Source organism: Sebastes fasciatus, chromosome 23, assembly GCF_043250625.1.
Source record: "Sebastes fasciatus isolate fSebFas1 chromosome 23, fSebFas1.pri, whole genome shotgun sequence".
In the NCBI taxonomy this organism is placed as follows: domain Eukaryota; kingdom Metazoa; phylum Chordata; class Actinopteri; order Perciformes; family Sebastidae; genus Sebastes; species Sebastes fasciatus.
Genome location: NC_133817.1, coordinates 8,387,747 through 8,402,710, shown reverse-complemented (window position 1 = coordinate 8,402,710; position 14,964 = coordinate 8,387,747). Strand labels below are relative to the sequence as shown.

General features: G+C 42.1%; 1 protein-coding gene across 3 annotated transcripts in view; it reads left to right on the top strand.

Annotated features, from left to right (window-relative positions):
• Positions 1–14,964, top strand: part of usp6nl (USP6 N-terminal like) — an 84,087-nt gene that overhangs the window by 31,400 nt on the left and 37,723 nt on the right. The window contains exon 1 of one of the 3 annotated variants that reach the window (XM_074625683.1): positions 4,655–5,562. The exons of the other annotated variants lie outside the window; for them this stretch is intronic. Within the exon in view, the coding sequence (XP_074481784.1) occupies positions 5,493–5,562 (70 nt within the window). The 5' untranslated portion in view covers positions 4,655–5,492. Of the gene's footprint in view, positions 1–4,654; positions 5,563–14,964 lie in introns of those variants that run through there. 3 annotated transcript variants of the gene reach the window in all.

The window sequence follows — 14,964 nt, the reverse complement described above, 5'->3', positions numbered from 1 at the left end:
TGTGAGCCAAATTAGCAGTAGACATGTATCTGCTTGTTCATGTTCATATTGTTCTCGTGCATCGTGGTATCTCATTGGCATTCAGCAGCAGGACTCTGAGTGCCGTGACGCACTGAAGCGCAGCAGGCAGCATTAATCAATGTGCCGAGCAATCAGCACCGAACCTAATTCAATCAGCCCTCCAACAGAATGCTGCCATTAGGACAACACAGGAGTGTGTGTTCACACTGCTCTCATGTCTGTGTGTGTGTGTGTGTGTGTGTGTGTAGGAGTCCTCTCTGTTGGCCGCCGCCGACCTGAAACAAACCCCTTTAGAGAGTCGGAGTGGAGACCAGCGGAAGCAGATAGAGAGCATTATGGAGAGGAGAGCTGTGTAAAATTGGGGTTGCCACTTTCTTGCGGTGCACCAGAGAGATGACAGTGTAGCTGGTTTTGTCCTTTTCTATGAAGTGGGTGGAAACAAAGAAGTGGCATCGAGTTGAAAAGACGTTCACAGTGTGTTTTCCTGGCAGGCAGCGGAGATGTTCATTCATTCATGTTGCGATAACTGCAGACAGTTCTTGACTAATTCTATGTGTTTCCGATTGAAGTCTCTTTTCTGACACTTTTTGTATCCCACTCAAGGCCGTCTCCTCTCTTCTTCTTTGGTAATATTAAACATGTTCTTCCATCTAATCTGCCAAAACTTTTCTTTCTTTGTAAAAAATTATCATTCTGCTAAAGTTGTTTCTCAAACCAATCGGGATCATCGAGGGCTCATTATGTCCTCGTAGACAGCAAAAAAATCCTTCGCACACTCACATCTGGAATCACAAGTACCCCAAATCCTCTGTATTAACTGCTAACAGCTTTCTCGCTCTGCAAAATATACAATCCTGGACAAAAGTCTGTACTCTTGTTGTACGGACAAACTTAAATATGTAGAATATAAACACAAAAACTGTCTTTCTGCAGCTTCAATCCAAAACAGACTGCAGTCTGTAATCTAAGAAAATTAAAACTACCAATACTACTAATCAAAACTATTTTGATAATTGTCTAATCTGTCATTTCAGTCATTTTTCAAGCAAAAAAGGACAAATACTGACTGGTTTCAGTTTCTCCAAGTGAGGATTTGCTGCTTTTCTTTGTCACATATGACAGCATATTACAAATCTTTAGCTTTTGAACTGTTGGTCGGACAAAACAAGCAGATTGAAGACATCACGCTGGGCTTTTTTTTGCATTTTATAGACTAAAAGATTAAGCGAGAAAATAATCTGCAGATGAAAATAATCGTTAGTTGCAGCTCTAATAAACAGTGCTACAAAAACACCTGCATCGACCTACTCGAACCTGTTTCCAATCCCCCCGACCTGCTCTCTACAGCTGTCGCTGTGTTTTTTCAACCTGTGTTCAGTGTCTCCTCTCTCTGACCTCCAAGATCGACCAGCATCGACTGCGTCTCGGTTGCCAGTTACAGTGAAGGAGGCCTAGCTCTTATCTGACCTGTAGATTAAAGGGACGATGCATCAGCGACTCAACCAGACTTACAGTATCTGTCTCCAACAAGTGGGTGTTGAGGTGAACTCATGGAGGGCCTATTGATCTGGTGTCTGGGAGAAGGCCGCTGTATGATTGGACCTATGGGTGCTGTCGGGAGGAGACTGAGGGGCTCTATCAATACCTTACTGCACCCCCACCTCTCTCCTATTCCCTCACCTTACTTAGTCTTTCCCTCTCATGTGTGACTCATTTGATAATCCCCCTTGAAATACAGAATATAAAACCACCAAAAAGAAATGTCAGATTTTACATATCAATCCTTGGGAGGTTCTTTCTTGTGAATGCTTGTAAGGTGAGGAAGAGGTAAGACGTAGGTCTGTCCTCAACCAAAGAAATTCTTAGTCTATAATTATACTGTCACAAGGGGTCAGGGTTGGAACCTACTGCCATTGTCAACCAGTGCAACCCGATATCACGCCAAAGCGTGTAATAGACCCGCCTGTACACCAGAGGATAGCGTGTCAGTGTCACGTTTTGCCTCGCCGAGGCGTGAATATTACACGCGTGTATGAAGGTGCAATACCGGCAGAGGGCAACAAAAACACTCACTTAGTTTGGACGTTAGTTAGATTAGGAAAAACGTCATGGTTGAGTTCGAAATGAGTACGGAAACTAAGTAAAACACATACGGAAACAACGTAACCTCAGTACGGCAATGAAGTTACTAACGTCACTAACGTAGCCTACGAAAAAATAAACCACAGGTCTTGAACATCGGTCTCCGGGTTGAAAGTCCTGTGTTTGTTGGACCCATACGCCTTTTCATGCGACTGGGCTGACCAGCGGCAACAATGGGGAAATATGACGAGTACATCTACCTGCATAAATGTGGACATAGCTGCAGCCTGTGCACGACTTCACATAGAAAACTCTCAGCGTGGTTGTTTTTGATGGATGTAATAATGTGCCGCCGGTCTGTTTTTGTAGTGTTGCTCTTGTAGTTGTAAAGCTAATTTACCAGAAGTAGGTGTCGGAATGAGTGTATTCATTGAAAGGTGGACATCATTATGCTTGTAAAAGGCCACACTTTCACCTCCTGTATTATGGGGTCACAGCCTAGCAACAGTGGGTCTGAGGCATAGCAACAGCAGCCGCAGAGTCGGTCCAGCGATGCAGTAATTGGACCTTTTGACTCAGCGCCGGGAGAATCGACACGCTAACAAATACTGACACACAGAGAGAACATGTGTGTGTCGTTAGAAGAAAAGATTAAATGTGCATGTTTGTGAGAGAGAATATGTAAGTGTCTCCATTAATATAACAAATGAGCTGCTGGTTTTGCTGCAAGGCTGCTGCTCCTCTCTGCATGCTGCACTGTCCTTGGGTAGCTGCGTTGTGTATGTACATGCATGTTTTGGGTGTGTGTTCATGTGCCCCGAAGGTGTGTGAAGTGTCGCTGCTCAAGGTCACTTCATCTTCAGTCCGTCTTGAACACAGACGCATGAAACATCAAGCTCCATTATGTCAGAATTCATTGACAACCAGCTCGTTTTAAGTGAAAGGTCAACATCGACGTGATGAATTTGGAAAAACGGACATTGGCCTCGCCCTGGTGGAGATGGATAAATTATATCTCACCAATAGGAGGAATAAATGGACTGATTACAGCCAGATGATGCAGTTAGAGAGATTGAACAGGCAGGAGGTACAGTATGTGGACTGATTAGAGATGGCATAATGGACGGGGGCGGAGAGGACGCAGCTAACGAGAGAAGTGGAGTTACCAAACATTATTATGATGTGTGCGTGCTGTACGAAGACATATTTGATATACTCTAATCTAACGTAATGAAAGGATGGGAGTCTCAAATGCACTGCAAAAAAAAAAAAAACTCCATCATCAATCATTTCTGTCTGTAACTGAGCCCTAAAAGTCTTGATTTCTATTACGGATGCACCGATACGACTGTTTTTCAGATCAAGTACAAGTACTTACATATGAGCTCTTAATAATACCATTACAGTTCTGACAATGACTTTGAAAATATGTTTTATTATCATCAGATGTTCCTCACTTTCTGACTGAAATATACAACATGATGCTGACATTTTAACGTTCAACTTTGGTGAAACCGAAATCGCATACTCTGCACTACATACCCAATATGTGCACTATCGTTCAACATACTTTTGTGTAAATAAACAGTAGTATGTATCTTTTCGGACGCACTGAGCAGTAATTTACGTCGTCGCTTCCTGAGAGCCTCCTTGCCGGTTGGAGATGTGTAACCATGGTAACCCGTGCCAACCTCATGTGACCAAAACAACGGTTTTGTGAGAATCAAAGTCTGAATTCATTTAAAATATATTTTACGCCCAGCAAAGTGAAATCTTATACTTTACAGAACTGTCCGCCAATGTCTGCTATGAACGTTGTCGTCACTGCCGCATTGCATTGTGGGATATTCATGGGGTTTACAGGTGACCTCAGATAATTCTGTAAGTAAGATACAGACTAGTGTTGTGTAAAGGGAAAGCCGGCAGGGCCTAGGACAGATCCCTGAGGAACCCCACATGAGATACCAGCTATAGAGGACGAGAAATTACCCTTACTGACTGAAAAAGAGCCGTAAAAGTTAAACCAGTGTAAAGCCAAAACATTAATGCCGACCACGTCGTGAAGGCAATTAATTCAGACAGTGTGATTTACAGTTTTAAAGGTCCACAAGAAGTAAAAGTGCCTGCCTCCGCTGTCACGAGTAAATCATTTAAGACTCTCGACAGATCTGGATAAATGTTTCTTCTTCTTGTAATTATCTTTTTCTGTCTTGAAAAGCCACTAAAAATGTCTTCATCACAATAACAGACACGCTGAAGGTTGTGACAAAAGACGGTTTGAAAATGTGAGAGGGCGTAACCTGCAGGATGACAGCGTTACTGATGCTGCTGGGTACAAATCATCCCCGATATATACACACACATCTCCAGCCTTGCATTTACCGCTTTGACATTCAGCTCATGTTCTCAGCCTTACAGTAAATGTATACTGTATGGGTGACCGAGACAGAAAGTGACACAATGAGGAGAGGAGGAGGAGGAGGAGGAGGAGGGTGGGGTGCAGGAAAGCAGCGAGAGGAAGGGAGGGAAGGAGATGCTGGGGGTGAGAGAGAGTGGAAGCGCTCATTAATAAGAATTTAAAGCATGTGAAGAGAGGACGGCGAGCGAAGCAGCGAGCGTTTGCAGGACTGAGGGAGGATGCGAAAGACAGAGATGGATGGGGAGGGGACGAGGGAGTCAGAAAAGGAGGTGAGAGTTGGACAGTTGAGGAGCAGCATCACCGGTGAACTGTGCACGTATTGATCCACGGCAACCAGGTGGCTTGAAGAAGAAAAAAAGACAGAAAAGGAAAAAGAAAAAAGAGGATTTGCTCTGTTCTGCTTCCCCGCTGCCGATCGCTAAATGTGTGAGAGCCCTCCAGCTGAGCGTCACAACACCACACATCACACGCGAGATGAACACATTCAGTTTGCGAGAGAGGCGGTGGCGCTGCCAGCGAACATCCTCCGCTACTTTCAGCAGCTGCCAGTTGTTGAGTTGAGATTTATCGGCTGTTTCGTGTGGACCAGAGGCAGCATCAGAAGCACTTATCAGGTAGTGTGTTTGCTGCTGCACATCTGTGCTCGGAGACCGGCTGTTTATGGAATATGGAGAAACGCCAGCAAAGAGTATCTGAGGATATCTGAGTGCCGGAGAGTTTGCGAGCATGTGTTGAAATCTGGGAAAAGAAGATTTAAAGAAAAGGCAGTTTTTTTGAACTCCCAGCTCTCGTACGACACCACCCAGAAAGGAGCACCAGGACTCTGGGAAGTCGAGGAGCCGGGAGACACGATGTGGATTAGGGGATGAGTCCTAAAGAGGGATGAGGTTGTGGAGGGTGAGAGGGCAAGAATGGGCCGCCCCTGCCCTGTGCCACGTCCGGCTGCCTGCGCTGCTGCCTCCCCGTGACCATGCAGGTCCTGCAGATCGTCAAGGAGCTTGTGTCGCCGTCCAGACGCAGGGCAGCGGCTAGATTTGGAGGTGTGTCCATGCATTGAGCCGCTATCATAGCCACTAATCGTATATCTCAACTAGACATCAGTCATGTTTTCATTCAATTGTCAAGCGAATTTTAAGCAAACTTTTAGAAATGTTGCAAAAAAAGAAAAGAGAGTTAGGCATGTTTCCATTACGGCTGCACAAAGTAATCGAATATTAATCACAATCACGATTATTTTTTTGGCTTCCCACAACTAAATGAACATGATCAACTGAAATATTGACGTTTAAAATCATGCTCCGCTCATAGAAAACTCTGCTGCATATCAAATCAAGCGCTTCTTAAACTAACAGCCAGCCACCAGGGGGCGATCAGTCTTGTGAGATAAATGTTCGCTACGTAAAAATGTATTTGGCAAAGGTTTCCATAATCCATTTAGCGCATAGTCTTTTTTTGACAAAGGTTAAAAACCACCTCAATCGAGTTGAATTCTGACGTTTCCATACAGCTTTTCTGATGCAGTACTTCAAAATGTGCATATAAATACCTGAATGGAAACACGGCTAGTGCCCACCTTCTACTGTATATCATGGACTTCATCAAATCCAAGAACATTTTGGGGGAAAAGCTCAATGTGAGGAAAGGGCAGCAGTCTAAAGAATTTCTGAGCCTTATGAGTGAATGTTTGCAGTAGGGTTAGACCAATATAAAGGGCATACAAGCCTTTTATTAAAACTGGTTATTGATGGATGTTGTCCTCCCCTGATATTATGAATTTCTGCAGTTGATGAGTGTCGGTGTCAAACAAGAATGAAAACTGCCTCTCCTTGCTGTCAGAAGCTGTTAATCGTCCTGTAACGTCTTCATTAGTGTAATGGTGGTTTCAGAGGAGAGGGTTTGTGGTCTAAATTCTGCATCCAAGGCGTTTCCGCTCTAGGGTCAGTTTCACAAAGATTTATTAGACTGTCAAGTCTTAGTTTTGCTCTTAAAGGTTTCAGAACGCTTGAAACAAACTAGTGTGTACGAAGTGTTGTCTGACCACGTCTAAAGGTCCTGACACACTAAGCCGACGGTTGGCCGTTGGACAGTTTGGGGCTGTCGGTGTTTCCCGCACTGTCTGCTCTAGTCTGCCCGTATCGGAGGTATTTTGGCAGATTCAGTATGTTGAATCTGTTGTGGAGCTGTTCAGCTTAAATAAATCACAAGAAGAGGAATGGAAATGAGTCAAGAGGGCAATCCTTATTGTTGAGCCCTGTTTTTTATGTCACTCATTGCCAATGTTGAATGGGACACTTTCCATACCTGAAGGGTTTACTTTTCTTGGCATGGAACTGGTCCAATTTCATAGTAAAGTTGTCCTCAATGTCAATGTGGATGAGGTTAAACTTCTCTCTGTGCCTGTGTGGCGTTTGACTGAATGAGAAGGACTTTCCCCCGGAGTCACCGCTGTAATAGCTCTGCTGCTGTGGGACACTAGTGTACTATATGTGTGTGTCCTGCAGCTTCATTTCTCTGGTGTGTAATGAATAATGAAGCTTGGTGCCTGGGGTAATGGAACACTCTGTGACTTCTGACACCCTTCGTCCTGTCTCCCGATTGGATCGGATAGCCTCGATCTGCGTCCAATATTGCGAAACACAAGCGTTGTTTTTTATTGTCGTAGCCACAAGTTTGTCCGAGAGTTTTTTTTTCCCCTGCAGGAGGAAGAAAGCCACAGCTTGCTGACTTCTTGCTTCATTGCTCCTCAAATAAAAAAGGAGCCTCTGTGTTTCCAGAGGGGCGATTTGCATAAATTTAACGAGCGGTTGATGGGCAGGTAAATTGGTGCTTCTTGCAGATTTCCCCTAAAATGTGTTGTAATTAGAACATTGATGATCATTTATGATAATTTTCCCGAAGCACTTTCATTCTCAAGCATATTGCCAGATGTGTGTTTTCCTAAATTTGCGTGCGTGTGTATGGCTGTGCTTTTAGGATTAAATTACTTTTTAATTTTCTTTCTTGTACCTGGATTGGCTTTACTGAACATGAAGACAAAGTTTAAAGGTTCCCTATACAGTATTCAGAGCATTAATATAGCATAAAACAACTATTTGCTATGTAAAGATATAGAGGAGTAATGCCTACCTGAGCAGAGATTGAAGTCACTCTCCCTCTGTGTGTGTTGTAATCGGAGCTTCTCTGTGCTTTGTTGACATAGCCGGGCTGGCTGTGTGTGCATTTTAGTGCATTTCACCCTGTGATGGTTAAACTATGTAACTAATCTGCTGTTATCATGCATGCTGAACAGTGGGGGGTGGATCCGTACGGATCATGGATCAACTACGGTCCGTTACACCACTAAAAGCAATCCATTACATACCAGCTCCCAGCCCTCTGTAGTCGAAGCATTCATGTGGTTGAAGCCAGTGTGAAAAGCTGAATATACCTGCTCTAAAAGCCAAAAAGGGATTCACCTTTAAAGGTGTTTATTCAGGTAGAAAATGCGTGTTGTCTCCTGCCAGCTGGCTTTGAGAACAGCTTTAATTTATCACCTAACCTCACCTAGTGCACTCACGGAGGACCAATTAAACCACGCAAGCGTGCGCTGCAGCTTGCATCCCTTTGGGAAGTCAATATTTTAAGTTTTGGCCCTGAATCATAGCTATTGAAGCAGATGTTACAGGTGTTTTATTTTGTGGGGAGTGAACTGACGATTCTTTGAGGCAGTGAACACGGTCAGACGTGTCTTTATCTTACACCAGGGGCCAGTGAGCTTAATGTTACAGCGACAGAACAAGTTAACCTCTGAACTCAAACTACTCTGTGATCATTTTAATGGATTCTGTCCAGAGGAGTCGCCGACACTCCAGAGCCTGAAACGCTCTGTTTTTAATAGGAATTGTGAGAATTGAATCGGTGCTGTGACCCCTTTTGAAAATGACCATGACAGTTTTTCCTCGCCAAAATTTAGTGCAAGTTTGGAGCGTTATTTAACCTCCTTCATGACAAGCTAGTATGACACGGTTGGTACCAATGGATTCCTTAGGTTTTCTAGCTTCATATGATATCAGTATCTTCAAGCTACCACTTCCGGAAGATTGATCATGTTAATGCGTGCCGTTAAAACGATTTTGCGTTAACACGTTAACTTTGATGGCCCTAAAAATTACACATTATTATAAAGCAAAATATTTATATTGAACGCACTTGAAAAACTCAAGTTTGTTTGCATATGGTAAGGTTTGGCAACTAAAACCACTTATTTAAAGTTAGGAAAAGATCATGTATAAATATTACTTTTACTACTATGGTGTTTAACTCAGACACATGGTATGGCCCAACCATAAATCACTTATTCCTTGTGCTTACACAGCACATAAAGAAGATATTCAAGTGAATCAGAGGAATATAAAGTGCAGTGCAGTAACTACTGAAATGCCACTAAATTCATGTTGTAATGATTTATTGTCGCCACAAGTGGAACCTTTTAACATGAACCAGTGTGTATTAGACTTGATGACGAGTGTGTGAAAGTCATTGTGAGGCAGGTAAGTGTGTAATCAGCTCTAAAGGCGCAGACACTTAAACAGAGAGAGTGTTTTAGAGATTTCGGCTGCTTTATCGACTGCCCGGGAACGATTCGCACTTTCCATTTTGGCTGTCGTCTTTATCTCCGTCCATCAGCCCTGCACAGGAATTCACCTTGGCTCTTCTCTCAGCGTGGATCAATGCAGGCAGATTTAGAGATGGCCTTCCGACAGATACAGCACACACACTAACACACACCCACTGCAGTGCCGTGCCGAGGTGCGATGGTGCAGGAGGCGAGCAGATGTTGTTGGTGTGAGCCCCGTGGTGAGGGAGGAGCACATTGCAATCACAGTTTGTTCCCTTTTAGCTTGTTCATCTAAAAAAGCAGAGTAAATACGCAACTGAGCATGCTCAGTGACGTCCACAACGTTTAAAAACAAAATACAGTATGATATAATACAATTATGGCTTCTCATGGATGCTACAGGAGCAGTGGTCCCACTTTTTTGTTGCCCTTGTGACCCTTTAAAATGGAGCAATTAGGTGTTCTTAATTAAATGATCAATCATTTGTACTATAAAATGTCAAAGTAAAGAAAAATGGCCGTTATAGTTTCTTAAGCCCGATGTGATGCCACTGTTCTGCCTGACAAAAACTCCAAAAGATGTTTAGTTTACTACCACATTCGACTAATTAATTAATCAACCAATTAACCGATCGCTTGACCCAAGTCCCGCCCCCCCTTAGTTGCTAGGTCGGACAAGCTTGACAGAAGGAAACATACTACTTCATACTATTTCATACTTAGGGGCGGCACGAAGCAGAGATAATATAACGAAATCAGATGAAATAATGCAGGTTCACCAAAAACTCACAACTCCAGCGGGACCTCCGGCAAAGAGTATAGAAGCAAAGAGACGAAACTCCTGTGTTTTTTTGACAACAGCTGCCATTTTGGACATAAAACGCTTATAATATTTATAATATTTTATTGTTCAACACAGGCCATTTCGGTAGAATATGACAATAGAATAGAAATAATTTAGTTTTACTTTTGTATGGCACTTTTTAGGCGGACTGTTTTACTGGCGTCTGGTAGTCGCTTTCAGTCCAAAATGGCGGAAGCTTAGCTTTGCTCGGAAACACTACCGCTTTTGTCCACAGCGACCACCAAAATCAACACAAAATGAAAGTTACTCGTAGTAACTGTGACTATATACAATATAATGTGTCCTTGAAGATTGGGACACCAACGTAATGTGACTTATATAGTAATATTACCTTTGAACAGACGTAGCATATAGTACATGTATAACCCAACAGGAAAGAGGAAAGTTTACCGAGGTTCTACCGGGTTTCAGGCTTGCTCATCTGTTATTGGAGCAAAGAGCGAAAAGGGGCGGGACTTGGGAAGGGTCAATTGTTTCAGCGCTAGAATAAGTCAACTAAAAAGTGATTATTTATTTTAATTTTAGTTATATTTAGAGGTAAAATTATCCAGGAAGGCACAGAGAATGCAAAGATTAGAGGAATGCCTGAAAAAATCGTGAATCTTGAGATACATCCTTACCTCTACGTTGAGAACCAAGTGTTGCCGTACATGCCTTTGAGCAAGGCACTGCACACTCAGGTCTCTCCTTGGAGTGGCCACCAGAGAAACAACTCACTGTATGAATGTGAGGAAAACAAGAATCATATATCTGTTAGTTAAAAGAAAGACCTTTCAGCATATTGACTCGTGGTTCAGCTACAGCAGCCTGCAGCAGCCCCGAGGCCTCGAACTCGACCCTCATTTAAAGCCAGTTCACACTAGAAGAGAATCACCCTGGGACCTCATTATAATTTAGGAATTCTCCCCTTGTGTCAGTGTTTGGTGTGGTTCGTTCATAGAGACAAACAAAACCTGTGTTACAGTCCGATATAGGGATTATATCCAGACACAACTGAAACATAGCGAGCCTCCTGAATCTCTACCCAAAATATACTATCAAAGCATTCATTAATAATTCCGGCTGCAGCCTCTGAAAATCTAAAACTAGGATGGATGAAAGAAAGTACACCAAATAACAACAAATATTTGGTGTTCTGATCAGATTTATAACTTTCTTTTTGAATAGTTTGATACAGACATAGCTGGAAAACGATGCTTGCCCTTTATACTGCGTTCACACCAAACACAAAGCAAATTTTCGGCCTTACTTTACTTGCACGAGCTTGACCGCCAAAATCATCCGCGTTCATTCCCATCAACTCGTGCCGGAGAGTAGGGAGTGTTTACCTCTATGGATACCAATATTTTTCATCAATCATGGACAAAATAACCACTGTTGCTGCTTTGTACATGTTGTTGAAGTCCCAGATAAGTCAGAAAACCAAACAATGTCATGTTTAAGTTCAAAACATAACCTGGCGGCGCTTGGCGAATTTCACCGAGCTGTATTCTTTTTATCTATCAAGCCAACCGTCACTACAGCAGTATGAACCCAAAATAAACGGATTGTGCTGTGATTTTTAAATGCAATTTATGGATTAAAAGGATGCCGAAATAACAACATAATGATGCCAATTTGTAAAAAGTCTCAATTTATGCTTTGTCAGGTCTGTCCGCAAGACAACAAACAAACACCTTTTAAAACGCTTGTTTTCTGAATGGAGTTTGGATCAATCAGTAGCAGGCTATGCAGCTGCTCCATCAACACTCAATATAAAGTCATCGAAGCATAAATACACCTACATTTATACACAGAATTTGGTCCGTTCTCTGGACTAATACGAGGTGCTATCGTAGTCGTAGCTCGCATTTTTACAAACTAAAAATCACAAGCCCTAATATAGACACAATGCAGAGTTGTGTGTCTTTGTTTGCAGAGCAGTTTGGATTTATAACAAGTCTAATGGGAGACTCCACTACAGGCTTCTCCTGGTCAGCAGCTCAGTATCTCACTGCATTATTCAGCAGCCCTGATACCTCCCTCTCTCTCTCCTGTAGCGTCTCAACACTCAACTACAGGAAAAAAAAAAAAAAAGGTCCACTCACATATTCAAATGCTGCGCCAGAAGCTTCAAACAAGGACACTTTTTTTAGCGTGTCTTGCATACGGACTTGTGAACCATCTGTATGTGTGTTTATACGTGTGGACCGGAGCTTGAAGGGAACACCGCCTGCTGGTTGGTTTAGGAAGGGAATGGCAGACCGTCCAGGCCCAGCGGGTGCTTCAGGTCTGAAGCCCGCCTGCTGATATCCACACTGTAGCAGCCGGGCTAATTGCCCGTCTGTCCCCCCTAAAGGGCAAATGCTGCGCTACGCTTCATACCGCTGCTGTCAGAAACAGAGTTTAATCTCAAAACACACCAGCGGCCGCAGCTTTATTTGAACATCTGGGCTTGTTTTTATAGTTTTCACTGCTCGTGTCATATTAAGTAGAATGTATTGATCCCTGCTTGCTGCTCCGCACCTAGTCTTATTAAATTATGTATCAAACGAGTCTCCGTAGCCCCTCACACATGATTCATTACTGAGTTTAGGCTGCTGTATTAAATGTGTGCTGATATGATGGAGGGTCTTCACCAACTGTGGCTACTAAAATTGCCTGCAAAGAAGTGAAATGGTCTCCGTTGTTTGTGGAAAAGTATTTTTTCGTGGCTTTAATCAATATCACACTATTGATACGAGTATGTATATCTTGATATGTATGACTCGGTACTGAAATAACCCAGTAGTAAAAGTATTCTAACCTAGTATTGAAACTTCTCCAGTCAAACGATACCTGCATTTGATAATTTTTGTACCCAGATGTAGAAAAAAAAGACTATTTGTACGGTTTTGCTCGCAGCCAATCACGCTAGTAACAGAACAAATTAACCAACTTCTGTTTCTACAAAATAATCTAGATGTTTCATTTCAATTTTCTCAGTTACGACTCATTTCAAATTGATTGCGGTTTTCATATAAAAACAGCTGTGCACATTTTTCTCTGTTTATTTTGTGAAGTCACACAGTGACCTTCATCTGTCAGTTATTTTCTATATTGCATATATTTCATGTATTCAGTGGGCATAAAAAAACATTGATGAATGGTTTGGCACGCACTGCACGGCCGGAAAACGGTGCCAAAAACACGGTTTTTAATTGAATTGTGGGACAAGATTCACTGAAGCTGATAAATGATATTATTTAATTACAACCCAGGCTTTCAGTGAGGACGTTTTAGTTTATTGAGAATAAAATTTGAGGAAGAAGCACCATGATAAAATCTTTATTCTGTATTTCGTTAGATTCATCAAGGGTTTACTCGTCCTGAGGTACTCATAAATAAAAGAAACTACAGTTCACAAAATCACACGGTTTAGCTGAATCAAGATAAGTGCCAAATGGAAAACAACAAAATAAGTGTTGTGGAGTGGAGCATTATTTCATCCGTTGAACTCTACTACTTGTCCTCACTCATCAGGTCTGCTCATGTGCACGCTTGTTTTCCGGCGTCGACTTGTCCGGTCTTGTTAATGACAAACCGGTGACGGTCATGATGTTGTTGGCACCGGTTCCAGCTGCGATTGATCAAACTTGTTCTCCGGATGCAGTCAGATTTCGTTGGAGTTTAGTGGTGTTTTCTGTTGATGTGTGTGTGTGTGTGTGTTCCACCAGTTTAAGGCTGGTTACTCAAAACAGAAATATGTTACACATTGTTCCTGGATGCAGTAATAATTGTCTGATTTATTCGTTAACATCATTACTGGGATTGCTCATAGGAAACAAAGGGAAATTCCCACACCTAAAATCCACCTCTGCAATGTCTTTTGATTATTTTATCAAGACATTTCTCATCGTACATGTATACATACACACATTTACAGTATATATGGTAATAAAAGAAGTGAATGAAAAGGAATTTTCAATTGTTTAAAAAAACCTAAGATCAGAGTACTCATTAGTATCATATTGGCTTTAATATAAGCAATTTTTTAATAGAAATTATCCTCCTATGTATATATTTTGGGACTGAACATTTATGTATTTACATATCTCATCTTAAAATGGACTGATTACTAGCTTCTGTAGGAGTGTGTTGCGTCAACCCTGAAGGTAAAATATGAGTGTAAAATGTCTCCCGATAGAAACAAACCAGGGACAGACGGATGTAATATTAGAGGAGAGATGAGTAGAGCACTACAGTGCCAACACACATTTTCACAAGACAAATATTAATCAATATCAAAGTGTCTGTCGGTGGGCGAAACAGCAGCAGGGAAGATAATTAGATGCAGTCGTATTGTTCAGAGAGACTAAATGTGGGAATAGATCAGAGAGAGCAGAGAGAGCTAAATACAGGTACACCCTGTCCTCTTTTTAAAAAGCACCTGTCATTCTTTTAACTTGCATTTCTTGTACAGCAGGAGCAAAATAAGCATAATAATAATTTAATATTATCTTCATAGCTCTGACAGACATGTACAGAAAGTGAAAAGAGTCACTGTTCCTCAACTAGTCCGACTTCCTCACTGGTTAAGGTCAGAGTCTGAGGTCATTTCCTTGTTTCTCTGGCATGCAAACAACACTTTCACTGCCATTACTAAATGGTTATTAAACCCAGATTGACTTCTGTTACTGTATGAAGCTCGACAATATTTAAACCCTGTCTAACTAAAAGACTGAGACTGATTTAAAGGCTATACCCCACCGAGTTAATTAACTGTCTCACACTGAGCGTGTGCAGATGACAAATGGTGGTAAAAGATGCCTCTGTGGTTGGACGTATAGAGTGTTACAGAAGGGCATTTCTTTTTATGTAACATGTTAAAACTAAACTGAAAAAAGTCATACTACTTTAACAGGCTTGGTTGGGTGATGCTGTCCCTGAAACAATAAGCAAAAAGTAGGCTCAACCAGGGCAAACTTGACCTATTTCACAAGTTGTAAAATGTTCTACCTC